General features: G+C 39.0%; 1 protein-coding gene across 2 annotated transcripts in view; it reads right to left on the minus strand.

Annotated features, from left to right (window-relative positions):
* Positions 1–10,419: 10,419 nt before the first annotated feature.
* TRMT9B (tRNA methyltransferase 9B (putative)) overlaps positions 10,420–17,329 on the minus strand; it is a 30,718-nt gene continuing 23,808 nt past the window's right edge. For both annotated transcript variants that reach the window (XM_032186788.1, XM_032186787.1), the window contains exons 3-4: positions 14,999–15,172; positions 10,420–11,696 (exon numbers count right to left, since the gene is read on the minus strand). In XM_032186788.1, coding sequence (XP_032042679.1) covers positions 10,663–11,696; positions 14,999–15,172 — 1,208 coding nt within the window. In that variant the 3' untranslated portion in view covers positions 10,420–10,662. The remainder of the gene's footprint in view (positions 11,697–14,998; positions 15,173–17,329) is intronic.

The raw sequence follows: 17,329 nt of genomic DNA on the forward strand, positions 1-17,329 counted from the left end.
AAACATTTAAGAAATGGAAGGTAGTTTTTCCCTAAATTTTTATTTTTAATGGACTTAGAGAAGTTCATCTTATGGTATCATTTAGCCCAACTAATGATAGGAATGTGAAGCTGATTTTGCCTTGTCGTTAGGATTTGTACATGCTTCAGACTCTTGTCTCAGTGGTCGCCTAATGTTCAGCATCTGTGAAGGGATTTTGCAACACAAAACAAATGCCAAACATAGCTTAGCTGACTGCAGCGTTCCCACAGCCTGATGTAGGTAGCATCACCCATATGTGCTTGTGACTAATAGATTTGATTGGTGCAATGCTGTGCTTTGCAGGCCTTGCTGAGAAATCTCTTTACAAGGTCCAGCTGGAGGAGAATTAAACAGTAGGGATTCTCTTGCGGACAAAATCTCGAAATATAATTCCGTGGCACTGAGAGGCTTTGGTTTGAGCTTCCCTAGAACAGCATGTCCATTCTTCTAGCGCCTCTGCCCACAATTTCTGAAGTCATCTAAACTGTCAGATCCTGACCCAGAAAGTCCATGTTCCTGTGAGCTGGTCCCTCTGTCTCAGCCAAGTGGGACGTGTGCATTTAGAGGTAATCTTACGTGTCATTTTTGGAGAAGACTTGGTCTTACAGTGACTAATTGAAAGTACAACTTGATACTACCAACAGCGTCATTCACACCCAAATCCCAAAGGTCTGAATATTACGTTTGATGCAATGATCTAGAGGAAACAGACAAAAACACAATGATTGATCTGAATAGCCAGATCTTAATATATAACTAGGGCCTGAGACCTGATTTACAAGCCAAGTCTGCTAAAGGCAGTGCTACCCAGAAGGTAATTTTCCTACCAAAAATCCCAGACTAATTTCCCCATAAAAGCTTCTGCTCTCCAGTCACAGTGATGTAGATCTTACTTCTAATTTTACCTATCAAAATAATTAAGTAGACATGTTACATTATAGAATCAGTCTTCATATTCTCATTCCAGTTTGCCAAGTACAATTTTAATAAATTCAAAGAGCTGTATTGAGTCACATATTTAAAAAATTAATAGTTGCTTAAAAGAGCATTAAACTCTTCTGAGTATTTATATTCCTACAAGGAGAAGAAAGGACTTCAGATCACAGCTGTAGATCCTGTGTTTGCATTCTGTCTTTCATAATACTTAGCTACTTTCAAGTTGGCCTCTAACTGGATATGGGAAAGTCATCTTTTTCTGCAGGGTTTTGGGATTTTTTTCAGTTTGGCTCAGTTATGACCTCTGATTTTCCTCTGTCCCTAGTTTTGGTCTCTGGGAACAGCAGAAACCACTAAATGTTTTTGATTATCCACTTAATCCCCTCAGGCGGTGTAGTGTCTTTAGTCTAGACTTTAGTGAAACTACATTTATTTGTTGAGCTTCTAGTTCTCAATTAAAAAATAAAAAATAAAATCTTGAGAAACTTCCTGTGGTTCCTTGTACAGACTCTTGGCCGGTTCATACAAGAAAAACACTGCCTGATATTTCATATTCATACTTTTTTTCCTCTCTCTTAATACTTTTCAAAAACTAGTTCTATTTCTTTTTTGTTTTTTTTTTTGTTTTTTTTTTTTTTTTTTTTCTTAATTGTGACATTCTCCAGCACTGTTAGGAATATTCCTCGCTGTTGCTTTGCCATCTTCTCTCTCTCTTCCATTTCTGAATCCTTCCGACTTACTCATTCAGACCTTTGCACTTGTTCTGAAGGGAAGCTGGCACACAAACGCAGGAGACTGCTATGATGTTGTTAGCAATGACCTTGGCTTCAGCAGAAAAATGTTACAGCATACATTCTCCGTGCACACCCAGCCAGTGCAGGGAAGGCTGGTTTTGGTGTATGCAAACTGATGGGAGCAAACCAGCTGCCACTTACTCCAGACTGTGTGCTGGTATTTCACTCAATGTTACCTTTCTCTACCACTTGTATTTAGGGAAAACAAACAAACAAACAACAACAACAAAAAGCAGGTCTGTAGAGATGAGAGGCTACAGCAATGATTTTCATACTGTGAATGCAAGCTAACCGATGTGCTCTTTGGTGAGCTGACATCTCGGAGAAGCACAGACTATCTAATATCCCTTGGCAAAGATGTGTTTCAGTTATGGACCATGCCAATGGCTTATCATCATCATTCATTCCTCAGGAAATGAGAAGGGGACCATGAGTGTTTCACAGCTGAGCCATTCACCAAGAGGGACATCTCTCTAGCTGTGCCTGGTGGGCCAAGGCTAGCAGATGCCATTGTTTTCTTGTTTGTTTCTTTGTTTTTCCACTCAGGTTGGAAAAAAGTCTTAAGTATCCTGGACTGGTGGACAGCCCAGCTCAAGCACACCGGGGCTGCCGGGCAGGGACACCAGCAGACTCTTTGAGACTGTCCCAGAGCTCCTGAAATGTCCCCTGTCAGCCATCTGCATAGCGTTTGGGAAGGTGCGTGCCTCTCCCCCTTGCTTGGCCCTCCTTCCATCCCATGATTTCATGTAGGCGTCCTGTGGCCTGTTCTACATAGGGAATGACCCAAGTGCACAGAGACACAGCCTCCCCGTACAACTACTCCATCCAACAGCGGTCTGTAATCATCTCTGAAATCTTCACATTTATTATCATCAAGTGGCTATCGCTGCACATGACTTTTTCTTTATTTCAAACTTCATTGTAGGAATGCTAAAGCTGTTTATATAACCACTGTATTAAATCTCTTTTTGGTATTTATCCACTTAAATGTGTTTTTTGATAGTCTGTCTCCAGTGAGCTCTCATTTATGCTTCTTTACTCTCAATAAGCCAGAGCCTAATATGTTACCACAGAGACATGATCCGGCACAGACTGAAGTGCTCATGTGAGTAACCTGCTCAGAGACACTAATGGTTTGTTTAATATTTCATAGACACGTCAATTATAAATTCAGCTCATATTTGGAAGGCTTCTCTGCACAGCACTAAATCACTTCATGTTTCCTGTAAACTGTCTGAACTGAAAGGCAAAGGTGAATCTGAGTACACGCAAGGTTGCATACAGACATTTCCCTACACTGGCCAAAAAAAAATTATTATTTTTTTTTTAAATATATATGTAATTATTTTTTTTTCTGTTATAACATGATTCTCCTAAGACCCTCTCCTTCCTTCCTGCTACCCCATCCAAGCAAGACCTGGTTGGTAGTTCAATCGCACCCATGCCTTCGTCCTTTCTTCCTTATAATCAAATGAGCTTGCCCTTCAAAAGTTGCACCAAGCACTAGTTTCCATTGCATTGTAAAATAGGTAAAACTTTTTTTTTTTTTCTCTGCATATATTAAAACAGAAAAAAGGTTGTATCAAAATGTTACATATAGATGTATTTTTGAATAAAACAGTTAAATAAATAAACAATAAAACATAATAGCAGTTTCTTATTTAAAACTGTTAGGAGTTTGAGTAACCTTTAAGGTGTTCCAATGGCGGCACAATCTTCTTAAAACAGACAGGGCCAGGTCCCAAGAGGCTGTGAGCACTCTTGATCATTATTAATACTGATGGGAGCCACTACTGCTCAGTACAGGCAATGCCCTCACCAGGCTATGCCACTGACTGAAGCATCCATTTAGAGCAGCCTGGAGATGCTGGGTGATCTGATCAATGCCCTCACCATCTTACCTCTGGCATTCTCTTACACATGCTGGAAAGTGGCTTTGGCCAGTGATCCACAAAACTATCTGTTTTCCCTGATTTTGTGTAGAGGGGAAACACTACTTTGCCCTCCAGATTGTTCATAATTAACTGTCAGTCTACAGTAAGGAAACGCGAGTACTGATGGGTCAATTTGTTCTCGGTAATTCTGACATGTAGCACACAGTCTCTTATATAAAGACACAGAAAGAGACACAGAAAAGAACACCCAAAAGACTCCCCTGGATGACTCCTATTTTTATCTTGTGGAAGAGGAAACACCAGTTTTCAGTCTGACTGTGCACACAGAGATGTCTCTGTTAGCACACTGATATGGCAGAGATATTTTTAGCCAGATCATCTGCTTGTTTACATCCCCCTTCTTTATCTCTTTTATTCATGAAGACTTCAAAATGCCTGGAGTCATAGGCTCCGATATTCCAGGAAATGAATTTTAGGTGCCGTACAAAGAGCAGAAAGCAGTTTATATTGTGCAGAAGTCAACCTACCTTGTCACAACAGAAGAGGGCAACCTTATACCATCTCACAGCTCCCACGGTCAGGGTCCCATCCACACACCCGTCCTCAAAGCAGAGTATTGCTCCTGGTCAACCATGACACATGGGGTGAAGAACTTAGATCCAAGAATCTTTTCAAAGACAGGAGCACCACTCATAATATCCATATTTTCTTTCTTTCTCCCACATTTCTGCTTCTGTTAGGACATGATCACAAGTGCTGAAGCTCCTCCTGCTCATTTTTTTTTTATATTACTTTTTAATAGAATCATAAAATCATAGGATGGTTTAGGGTGGAAGGGACCTTAAAGATCATCTAGTTCCAACCTCCCTGCCATGTTTGGTTTGTTTACTTGTTTAAACAGATTATTTGGATTCTATTTTAGATAATATCTATATAATCTACGGGGGTAGATGATAGGTTTAAGAGTCAGGAGCCAGGCTGGGCACTGGGAGAAGCAGCAGGTGCAGGTGCTGCAGGCTTGCCTAGAATTGACACTGAAGATGTAGGCATAACCTAAAGAGCTCAGAAGGTACCCAAACAAAGACAATGATGGATAAATTACAGCTGACAGGAGAAAAGGGTGAAGAGGGAATTATGTGTAGATGATACCATCATTTGTTGCGCTATTGGAGATGTAAATTGTCCTCAATCCTGTAAATTAGTCCCTGTAATAAGGTTTGCTATAGCACTTTGAGGCATTAAGGAGTCATCTTCTCATTTTTGTCTTCAGCTGTCAGAGACAGAAGTATGAGAACACCCTGAAAGTGTCATCATAAATGGAGATGTAATGGTAAAAATGGTTTAAGGGTAAGGATTTAAGGATTAAGGTTTAAGGGTAATGATTTAAGGGTAAGGATACCACATATTTGTGGTATCCTGAGGTGCTACTGCTGTGGTTTTTTTTGTCTCTCTCTGAATAGAAAAGAGGCAGGCTGAACTGGAGAGTCTTTGAAGGGAGTGCTCAGAAAGAAGAAAATAAGTGAAATTAGAGATAGAAAGAAATAGAAATGAAATAAACAGGAATAGTGGAGCCCTTGATTATTAGTTTAGCAAAAGGGGAACTGTGCAATCACATGCATCTGAATGCAGAATGCTAAGTATATTTACTACCATAGTAGCAAACCAAGCATCTAGGAAATCACTCCTGGCGGATCTGGAAAATTAACTATCCAAGATACCTGGAACAGTCTTCTACAGCACACACATACATGTACCTGTTTTGTTAAGGGGGAGTCTCAGGGCAATCCTTTCTTTACTTGGGGTAATTAATATACTTCAGTTACTGTGCAGGTAATCACAGCGAGCCACTAGTATCCCTTGACAACTGCAATTATGCTCTTTTTGTTCCTTCATGCTTTTTTTAATCTGTCCTTATATCTATTTCTAAAAGAAAAACTTGCACTAGTGCAAATATATGGTAGAAGAGTAAAATAAATGCAACCCCATGTTGTGAGGGAGTTTAATCTAGGTCATATTGATTGAGACAAAACAGAGCATGCTTCAATGTAGATAAAAATGTAGGAAAAATTGTTATCCCGAACAATCTTCCTCTGCATATGCCTAGCCTTGACAGTGCACAAGTACTGAACTCAAAGTGGTGGGAAAAAGGTGCATCGGTGCATTGCTTCCTCTGCATGTGCTCATGGGTAAAGACAGCAGGACAATATCAACCAGACCCTCTGAAATATAAGAGCTGTCCAAACAGAGACCTCTGCTTACCCTAGGCATACCCAGCAGTGCTGATTGTGCCTTCTCTGCTGTGACTGCTCTCACCTTTGCCATTCCCCTTCATTTCTCTTTCTCCTTCCTATCTTTGCTTTTTTCTCCTTAGCCTTTCTCAACACTGCATCAGATTTCATTCATTCTTTCTTCATAGACACCACTCTGTATCTCACTAAAACTGTATTTATTACCATCCCATTGCCCAGTCTGTGCTCACACAGCTTTCCCACAAGCTGAGCACGGTTAGGTTACATGCTCTGTACTGCTAGGCGTGTATGAATGCTTACCTGGATAGTGCCTAATTACTAGCAGGTCCTCAGTCACTAGTATGACAAACATATCAGTACAATAAGCGATCATATAAGCAATCACTAAGCAATTGATGATCACAGTACCCACAAAACCACTTTTAACTCACTATAGCTCTAACCTCACTAGGAAATTGCCTATTTTTGATAATAGTATTTTTCTCTTCTGATTTAAATTGGGGTAAAAAGACTGCAAACAATCCCAAAGGAATACTTCAGTGTTATCTTATGCCCCAGAGCACAGTCCTGGAGTACAGTAAATAGATCAGAAGGGCAGGAAGTGCAGCTCTGTCGCAGATAACCCTGCTGGCCCATCAGATACACCCTTTTCTATCATCAGCATGACGCATAGTACTGAAGTGGCTGAAAATCACATTTCATCACCTTTATTTACCTAGTTCAAATGAGCACATTTACGGCTAGGCTGCCTACGAACATCTAAAGCAAAGACAGAGTCCCTGGCTTCATAGCCCCATGCCCCATGTGGTCTACCTCTTACTGAGCAAATGGCACTGACAGAGTCTGCTCAAATTTAACATTCATCAAGAACTTTCCCAGACACAGAGTTTCCAGTGGCTAATATATTTATTAACTAATCTTAAAGCACAGAAGTTCTGTAGGAAATAACATTTGAACCAAGTAGGATATATTTTCTGCCAAATGCTAGATAATAGGTTCCATGTACGGACAAAGAGCTGATTACAGAGCAGTATCTATGCATGATTTTGACAAGGAGGTCGGAAGATAAAATCACGGGTAGCTGCCAGAATATACTTCAAGAATAAGAAATGCTGATCTCACAAAATAGATATACGACTGCATATATTTAACACTGACATACTTCATTTTCCTGGAATACTAAAACAGCCACAAATCCTGTCAAAGTGCTGAGCAAGAAAATGGCTAGACCACTAGGTTCAACACAATGTCGATACCAATACAGCCCAACGGTGACACGAATGCGGCTTGACGGAGACACAGCACGGGAGAGGCCCAGGGTCAGAGCCATTATTTCTATTCAGCATCCACCCAGGTGGTTCACTACAGCTGTTCTGCTGGTGTAACATACACAGCTCTTCATCGGGTATGATTTTACAGTGTGCACATAAGTAATTTGTATAACAATATGTACCAGAAAAAAAATCTGCTAGAATATTTACAGCTTTCATACCTCACCTGTGTTTTTTGAGTTCCTACACCACAAGCTTGGAAGAAAGTAAATTAGTTGCCATTAGTAGGAAAAAAAAATACATCTGCATTTCTAATATAAATATTTTATGTATTAAATGTCATTTATCAAAGGTTGCAATTGTATTAGTGCTTCAGAAACAGCTCTGTTCAGTTGCACCCTTTTGATTGCAATTGTGCATTTGGATTACAGTGCATAAGAGTTAACGTAGCAGCAGCTTTTGTTCAGCCAGTTCAGACTGATGGCAATATTGGTAAATTAAATTGTAAAAAAACACAGGGCATCTCTTCTCATGTAATCAAGACATCTCTGTGTGCCACTTAAGGGCAGATGAGCAGCTTAGGAGCAAGCCTGGCCCACTAAAGTCAGCATTGGGCTTGATATTGCCATAAACAGGGTGAGAATTTTGACCATAAACCAGACAAGAAATACAAGAATACATTTGCCCGTTACCTTACAGCAGTAAGATCCTGTAGTTTGGGCATTTCTGAGCACATAGGGACAACTGGAATTTATTTATTTATTCATTCACTTGTTACAGACTTTTTCAATTGCACACATGCCTTTCTGAAGACATTAAGGATGTATGCAAGCTATTAAAGATTGGGATCTCACAGATCCTTCTGGGAATTACATTTTGATTAAGAAGGCTCTCATCAACAGGGAAACCAATCAAAAGAGACAGTCACCATGCTCTGAGAGAGATAATCTGGTTTCTTACACGATGATAAAGATGTTACAAAGCTAGGCAGCTCTTATGGGTAAATGGGAAACTTAACATGGGAATAAAGGCCTGACTCACATGCCTGCTGGGCAGACCTGAGGTTCATGACTATCTTCAAAAACTGTGTTACTTGGTGACTATACATTCTCAGAGGAAAATGAGAAATTTACAAACAGAACAGGACAGAACAGAACAGAACAGTTCAGTTAGAAGGACTTAGAAAGATCACCAAGTCCAACAGCAAAAACAAAAAGAAAACAGTTCACCAAACACCCACCCCACCAAGGAATTTATGACAATACAGCCCAAACTTTCATGTGATACAGCTTGGTGACATCTGCTCAGAACAGGAAAAATGGAAATACAGAAACAAATAATTGTGAAAAGTATCTCCAGTCAAGAATCTCAACCCAAACTACACAGGGAAAGTCTACAAACATAAAAGCATTTTAAAATACCTTAGTGGCTGACAGATCTTACTCATACAGCAAATAGAGCAGGAAGTTTTTAGTAGAGCCTGAAACATAGAGTCAGCCTTTTACAGGGGCAGAAAGTCTCCATTGTAAAGAGAATGGAAGCCTTTTTTTTCTTAATTTACCCCAAATTTTGCTGGCCTGCTTATTTACACACTGAATACTGTACAGGTAGAATGTAGAAGTACAGATAACAGAATTGAAAGTTGATTCTCCCAGTTAAATAAACCTGTCAGTTTAGATTAATAATTTTCAATAAGAAATTTCATATATGCTTGGAATGGAGCTTCTGCATGTTGGAGTTTAAGAACAAACTTTCAGAATTGGATACAGGATGATCACCAACTACCTCTTTCCTACATACGGCCCAGATTCCAGGGGTGCTGAATATCCCCTATATATCTAATCTGGAAGCAACTGAGTTTGCTTCTAAATGCTCAATCTCCTCCAAAAATTTCCAGCAAATGAGGTAAACCTCAGGTTTAGAGGTTCAGATGTGAGGATGTTGCAGATGAGGTGTGGAGCTGAGCATGACCCATACTGGCTCTGCAATACACCTGCATGGGCATTTTCACACTGTGCTTCTAAAATGGGAGCTTGAAGATGCAGCAGGACCAGCCCCTGAGCTGTGCTCAGGGAGCAGCTGGACCCAGCGATGCAGGGAATATTGCCACTGCTCTGAAGTAAGGTTCAGACACAGTGGAATAGTATTTCAAAAGTGTCCAATGCATGCTTCTTTGACCACATTGTTTTTTTTCAAAAGGCAGTGGGGAATGCACGGATTTGCCTCTGGCACTTGGAAGAGACCTGGGAAGGGTAAAGCATAAGGATCCCAAGCTATGAGGAAGACAAAAATGATTGTTCTACAGGCAACACTCCAGTAAATAAATCCATAATACATTACCATGCAGTAATTACTCCTGGGCAGCCACATCTAAAAATAGTCAGTATCATTAGGACTTTCTACTGAAAAATAAATAAATCCATCTACCAAAATCCATCCAATCCAAAATTCCATCCAAAACCCATCTACTTACACAACATAGCTTGGAAATGTTATATTTTAGATACAAACTTGACTTGTATCCTCCTCCTATCTACATTATTTGACACACCATTGAGTATATATTCTCATGTCAGTGAATGAGCAGAGCAAATATGACAGTTGACCAGATGTGCACTGGGATTTTATTAATCTTATCAAGTATTATTTATCTTAGCTACCCAGGCTTATCAAAAAGATATATGTATCTCAAATATTTGATATTTTGTAACCTTTACAGAATACTGCTACTCTCACTAATCCCTCTGACTCCTATGTATAAATAACCAGCAAAGACCTGCAGCAAAGGAAATTAAGATAAAATATTTGTGAGAGCTAACGTGCAAAACTTAACCTGCACCTGAGACGCAAATTAAATTGTTTTCAAAACAAAAGTCCAAATTATCATTCAAAATCCATTCTGTCATTTGCTCCAAAATACAAACCACAAGTAAGAGAACATGCAGAGCTTGCTTTGTACATGGCTTTTGCCCACTAACAACTCTACTCCAAACTAAGCAGCATTGAGCATTGGGACAATGTTTGCTCCCAGTTATGTAGCATGCATATACAGTCAAGTGTGTTTTAAAATGTGCCTATGTCTCTATTTATACGGCTTTAAGAACAGGGAGTAGTGTGACATGTTTTAAGCATTCCAAGAGCAAAGCGTAAATGTCCTACGAAGAGGCTATTTCTCATAAAAGATGCCCTGATCCTTTCCTTGTCTTATAAAAAAGTTTTATTTTTCAATATAAAAGTATATTTAAAAACACAATTATTTGCTAAAAGCAATATAAAACTTTCTGGTTTTAACTTCATAAAAGTTTAACAAAACATAAATATCGTTTGCCACTTACATTCCTATATACAAGCTTTCCATCAGATAGTTACATAGATAGGAAATGGATGGCACGTGACTACAAGGGATTCAAATTCCACATCAGATTGCACAATCACAGGAACACAAGGAGCAGCTTAAAATCCTCAGTCATTGAATTCTGTTTTGTTCTTTTTACAGTTATTTTCCTCTTTTCTCTGCAATAATGCACCAGTTTCCATGGTCATAGCAGGAAGAAAGTATCAGAAGCTCAGGCACGTTCTCTTCTATCAGAGAGCACAGCTCCCCTTCCCGAAAAACATGATAATAACGCATGAAGGCTTTTGTATCCAATGCGTCAACAGTTTGGTCCCCAACAGATACTGCTGAATCCAAAGCAGAATCAGTGGAATCAGTTGTTGAAGTTCTTTTGAAAAACTTGCTGGCGTTAGACTTAACAGTATTATCTTTATTACAAATGCAGCTGTTGTCCCTGTCTTCCACTGAACCATTTATAAATGCAGCTTCTTCACTCTTGCTTTGAGCTACGCTTTGGTGTCCTCCATTTAAACTCAAATCCTTCAGTGCATCTGTGGCTGGTGACCACGGTGGCTTTTTGATAGGCGAGCTTTCTACAAACACATCATCATCATCTAAACTTTGTTCTTTCAACAGTGCCCCATGGTGACCTAAATCCAAACTGCAGTGCCGTGAATGCTGGATGGGCATGGTACTGTTTGTCCATTCTTCATTCTTCAGAGGCTTCAGTTTTTCAGTTTGCTTCCTCATGGCTGATTCATCAAGGGATCTGGAGAAAAACCATGACCGGAAAGATCTTCCTAGAGCACTGTAAAATCTGTTTTCTTCTTCCGAAATTTTCATGCAGCAGGCTCTGGATAAGCAATGGTCCGTATTTTGGGAATGTTTCGAATTAGTTTCTGGCTGCAGAGTGGTTTGGTAGCTGCAATCAGAGATGACTAGCTCTGCAGGGTGTATATCTTGGCTTTTCACAGCATGCACAAACTCACCCTTATCTCCAGATTGATTTGATTCTGAAAAATGCCGTGAGCACAAGGCCTTGTTCCAGGGAACAAATACGTCTTGTTTCTCAAAGCGACGATTCTTTTGTTCCATAGCCCAAACATAAACCATCATCTGGCCTCCAGGCATCAATACCCTTGCCATTTCCTTTATTGCTTTGATCCTTCTTTGTTTAGTTGAAAAATGATGGATCACTATGAAAAAGGAAAGACATCATGTATTGAATATTAGTATGGGAATAGCATTTTCTTCTTCAACCTACTCTATGTATTTAATCACTTTAGTTGTCATATCATGATCATCATCCACTGCAAGTCAGCAACAACGCAGAATTTATTGGTACCATGGTACAAGTTTACCCTAGAATGTTCTCTTTTACCTTTACATTCAATGAATAAAAATAGGCAAATCCCAAAGGAGGAAATCAATGTCATCACAATGTAGGGTTTTGAGATAAGTCAGACACAGGTTACTATTTTTTTGTATAATCCATAAAAGAAAATAACAACTAGTTTTCAGTGGGTTTTCAAAAGAACTAGTGAGATAAATTAGAAATATTTTGCAGTGTATTAATTCTCTAGAAAGGTGTTGCCTTTATACAATGTTTATTTTGGGGAACAAAATGAGAAGAAAGTGTCTTGGCCTAAATTTTCGTATCTGAGAATCATAATTTATATTTTTTCTTTACACTATGGTATGGTATTAAGAAAAAAAAAAAAAAAAAGTCAAAATAAAACTATTGATCACTATAGTTGAATTTTCTTTCCATAATAATTTCCACATTTTCAAATTTCACTGTGATGTGGAATGAAACTATCTTTCAAGATTTCCACACTGTTTACAGCTTCTTACTCCCCTGAAGGAACCAATTTTAACAACCAGTGAATAGCTAAATCAGCTGTTTTCTCTCTAAACTCTCAAAAATGTTAACCTGGACTGAGATTGGTCATGCTGGTCTCTCTATCATCAGTACTAGATTTGATTTGAATCAATGATGGACCAATTCCATAATTTGATTCAGATGGACTTGGAACCAGCCTATTCTACACACAAAACATTCCATGTAACCAAATAGCAACATATAATAATTGTATATGTTGTTAGCTGAAGACTTCTCAACTTATTAAGAAAAATTAATTATCTTTATATGTGCTGCTTGACAGCAGCCAATTCTACTTGTTGAAAGATCTTTATTTCAACATTGCAGTTATGAAAGACTGTTCAGCTAGCCTTGACTTTATTCTAAACAATGATAAGTTACCAACGGGAAAAAAAATGTAGCTTTTTTACCACAGGACAGGAAAAAACTTTCTTGGCAGTTGATATTAACTAGGTCCTCAGAAGCATCTGAGAACACAAGACAGAAAACTCTGGGAAGAGTTCCCGTATCTGTATGGTTAATGTTTCTTTCCAGCTCCTCCCAACTCTTGTCAATATTTTCTTGATCTTTGGAAGAAACAGACAACCAACAAACCAAAATAAACCTACCACAAAACAAAACAAAAACTATTTCCATTTCTTAAACAAGATGGGGAGAAAGGAACTGATACTTTCTCTCACAATGGAGGCAGGCTGTATGCCACCACTGAGCCTCCTGTAAACTGGGGTCAAAACTGACAGCATAAGCATTTGAGCTTATTTCACCAGAAGGAAGTGCTAACCAACCAAGAGATTCTGTGCAAATTCTATTTAAACAGTTCATTTACTGGATGAAATATTCTTCATGGTTAAAGTTACTTAGTAATTCTGGTGCTTCTACAGAAATATAAATCCTGTAAACAGGAATATACCAGCAAAGCCACGAAGAGCGTTTGACTCTGCACACAAATATTTGCCATGCAAAAAAAAAACAACTTCATTTAAAACTAGATGGAGACAGATATACCATGTCGCTGTTCAAGAGGGATTAAAATCCATTATTGTTAAATGCACAAAAATACCACACCATCTTTTGATCTTATCATAGGACCACAGAATGGTTTGGGTTGGAAGCGACCTTAAAGATCATCCAGTTCCAACCCCCCTGCCATGGGAAGGGATGCCACCCACATGATCAAGTTGCCCAGGGCCTCATCTAACCTGATCTTGAACACTGACAGGGATTGGGCATCCACAGCTTCTCTGGGAATCTGTGTCAGTGCCTCACCACCCTCTGAATGAAGAATTATTTGACCGAACAAAAAGTTGCTTTCTTTTTTTTTTTTAATAAGTCCCCTTTAAGTACCGAAAATCTGCAAGCTGCTATGACATCTCCCCAGAGCCTTCTCTTCTCCAGGCCGAACATCCCCAGCTCTCTCAGCCTTTCTTCATAGTAGAGGTGCTTCAGCCGTCTGACCATCCTTGTAGCTCTTGCTGGGGGCACCAGAGCTGAATGAAGATCACCAGTTGGGGCCTCAGAAGGGCAGAGCAGAGGGGGACATCACCTCCCTCAACCTGCTGGCCACTCCTCTGTTGATGCAGCCCAGGATGCAGTTGGCCTTCTGGGCTGCACATGTGCACTGCTGGCTCATGTCAGGCCTTTTATTGGTACAAATATTAGATAAGTAGGCTATCCTTGAAAGTCAGCTGATCTAATAGAACTGAAATTATGCTACAGGACCTAATATATGGATAGAGTTCACGGGTTAACTAGTTAATACAAAAGCAATTTTATATAAATACCACTTGCATATTAGCCACTCTTTTCTCCCTTTAAAATTCTGTTCATATGTGAAAAAGAGATTTTAAAATACATTTTGGTCATAGATTGAGTAGTTTGTTGATTGCTACCAGTAATAATTTTCATGTTTTATATTTTTGCTGATACAGTCAAACAGTCTGAAAGGAGTTTAAGTAAGAACTGAATTTAAAATGTAGACTGTAACTGAGTAGTCTAACTATTCTTCATCTGTTCTTTTCCAGTTTTTACTTCTCAAATTATGAGCAATTCTTTTCAATGAGATAGGTCAGAGGAGTCAAGATGCTGAGATTCTTCACTCAGAAAACAGGCACTTGAACACTTCTAAATTCTCATTGCATGTCTACTCTAAGAGAAATTTGCGTTCTTAATACATAATAGTTGACATAAGTTTCGAGCTCTTCTGTAGAGAAAGCCAGTGTTCTCCCTTTCAATGCTTTTGCTGGTCAAAACAGATCCTAAAGAGGAACCCAAAGTTTATCTTGACCATGCAATGTGTTTAAACTACCAGCAGCCATGTTTATACTAGTTGTTACTTGTTTAAAATGCATGCTGGAAGGAAATCTTTTATCCACAGGGTGAACAAGACCACATATAAACAAACAAATGATCCACATACTTCCCTGGTCAAAAGCACATCTGTGCAATGGACCTATTTTTTTTTTAATTTTACTACATTCATTTCAGCTATATGTGCTGCAATTCTCAGACAATTATTTCAAAACAAACTTAATTGAAATGAAGATACATGGAGAAAAAAAAATAAAAGATAACCAATTTGGATTTGCTGTGGGACAGAATGTATTCATGTGGTCTTACCTCCAATGGAAATGACTGCGTTGAAGCACTGGTCCCTAAAGGGAAGGTTAAGGTTGTCACATACCAGAACTTCATCGCCTCTCTTCCTTGCAATTTCTACCAGTGGTCCACAGTAATCACAGCCGAGAGTATACACCTGACTGTTGACACTGAGATACTTTCCAGTTCCACAACCTAAATAAAAGAATATTCTTTACTAGATTTGAAGTCACATGTTCCACACACTAGTTATTCCCCTCAAAGCACCGAAAACAATGAGGATTAGGTCGGGGGGTGGGTTGTCTTTCCTAGTTCTAAGGCTTCCTGGGAAACAAAATGTGTGTTTGCTCCTACTAGCCTAACTCCTGAAGGACTCATTTGGACTGCTATTATATGTTCACAGCATTAGGAATGTAACAGTACCAATATCACCAGTAAAAATACTCATTGCACAGCCCTGTGCAACACCAGGTTATGTGCATTTCTCTGGGGAAGAAAGGTAAGTGCAGGTGAGAGGAGGAAGGAGTGGTTCTCCGTAGCCACTATTGCACAGCTCAGAGCCATGCTCAGTATCAAGCAGCATACTGAGCTGTTATATAGCCTGGTAACCTGTTTCAAACAATGAGTAAAAATGAGCACCTGATAAAGAGTAAGGATGGGGTAAGTTTGATGACCCTTTTCCTCAATGTCCTTACAGCTTCCATCTACTTTCTGTTCAGAGGATTTCCTGTAGCTAGTGTGCTTTGTCTTTTTAGTGACTTCCAATAGATCTCTCTTTCAATTCCTCCCCAGCCTCTGCTAAATCCCACACAGTAGCCCTCCAGCACATCCCCACTTCCAGGGAGAAGGACTAGAGAAGGGGATGCATTGGCCCAGACCCAGGTCTCTGCACTGAAGCCATCATAAGCCATGTTAACAACCCCACCAAGATCTCCAGCCAGCAAGGTCTCTGTGACTGCATAACAGAGGAAAGGATTTGTCTCCAAGAAATCCTAAACCACAGCTGTCACTGACACAAGGCAGAGAGGAAAATTTTAACTTGAGATACAGATTTGAAAATAACTGATTCATAAAACTCCTGCCATGTTGCAGGCACTTTCTCTTTCTATCTTTGTTCTGACGCATTGTAACACATGTAAATGTAATGAACAGTCCCAGCATGTATTCTACCTAAAAGTATGTCTACTAAGGGCCTGTGCTATACTAAATTGAAATCTTTCAGAGTGTTCTTCAATACTGTATGCATAACAGGCACTTTTCAAAATTAGATTAGGAAACATTCGCTGCAGTTATGGGTCAGTAGTGAAGAATAATTTCTGAAAGTTGACAGCCAAGCAACTGGGTAGCAGCTTGGCAAAGAGAGCCATCTCGGTATTGGTAATTCAATTTAAAGGCCTGGAGTTATCTTTAGAAACATCACTGCTTCTTGCAGCGCTGCTGCTGTCGTTGATGTTAATGTGCACCATTATCTAGAGAGACAGCACAGGAACTGCTGGAGAACAGCACAACACTTCCATGTTGAAAAAAGAGCATCTTTCTAAAGCAAAAATCAATCATTATGCTTTGAAGTGACACTTAAGAGAAATTGAAAAAATTATTATTAATACAGATCAAGGAATATATGCAATAAAACATGAAGCCCTGCATGTTGGGTAGAAAGTTTAAGCTTTAAAATTAGGATAAAGTATTATCAGTTAGTAAAAGGAACACATTTAGTCAAATGTATATTAATTTAGAAGATTCAGTTGCTTAATACATGTGTTTTGGTGGAGTGCTTTGTAATAACAGTGAGTTTTCTGAAGTACATGGTCTGCTCTGGAATGAAGCCAAATAACAGTATATATATGTATTCAATACAAGCCAAATAACACTCTTGGTACTCTAAAAATCTACATTTGCAGGAGATTCACTTTTAAATGAGTCATCAGGAGGGTGGGTTCCTTCATGAAGCTATAAACAACCATCACACTATTGCCCTTTATTCTCATGAATTAACAATAATAAGACAATTAGACAAAATGCTATTTTATTCTGCTACTATTATCATGCTTCATGTAAAGCTAGCAAACAAAAATATTTTAATAAAAGGTGGTATTAAACAGAAGAAGAGATTATCAATTGAACATCTCATTTTGAAAAATGTAGTGCCACTAGGCAACCCTCCCATCAAAATGCTTACTGAAAATAAATACTGCAGTCAGATTCCTGTAGGTCTTATTAAACCCCATAAAAGGAGGTACCTTGTGTGCCTTGATGGGAATATTTTTACTGGCAACTGTAAGCATTTACCTTCTGTCCAGATGCATCACATGTGTTTAAATTATTTCATCTGAAACAGTAATGGAGTGATCT

This window comes from Aythya fuligula, chromosome 4 (assembly GCF_009819795.1).
Source record: "Aythya fuligula isolate bAytFul2 chromosome 4, bAytFul2.pri, whole genome shotgun sequence".
Lineage (NCBI taxonomy): Eukaryota > Metazoa > Chordata > Aves > Anseriformes > Anatidae > Aythya > Aythya fuligula.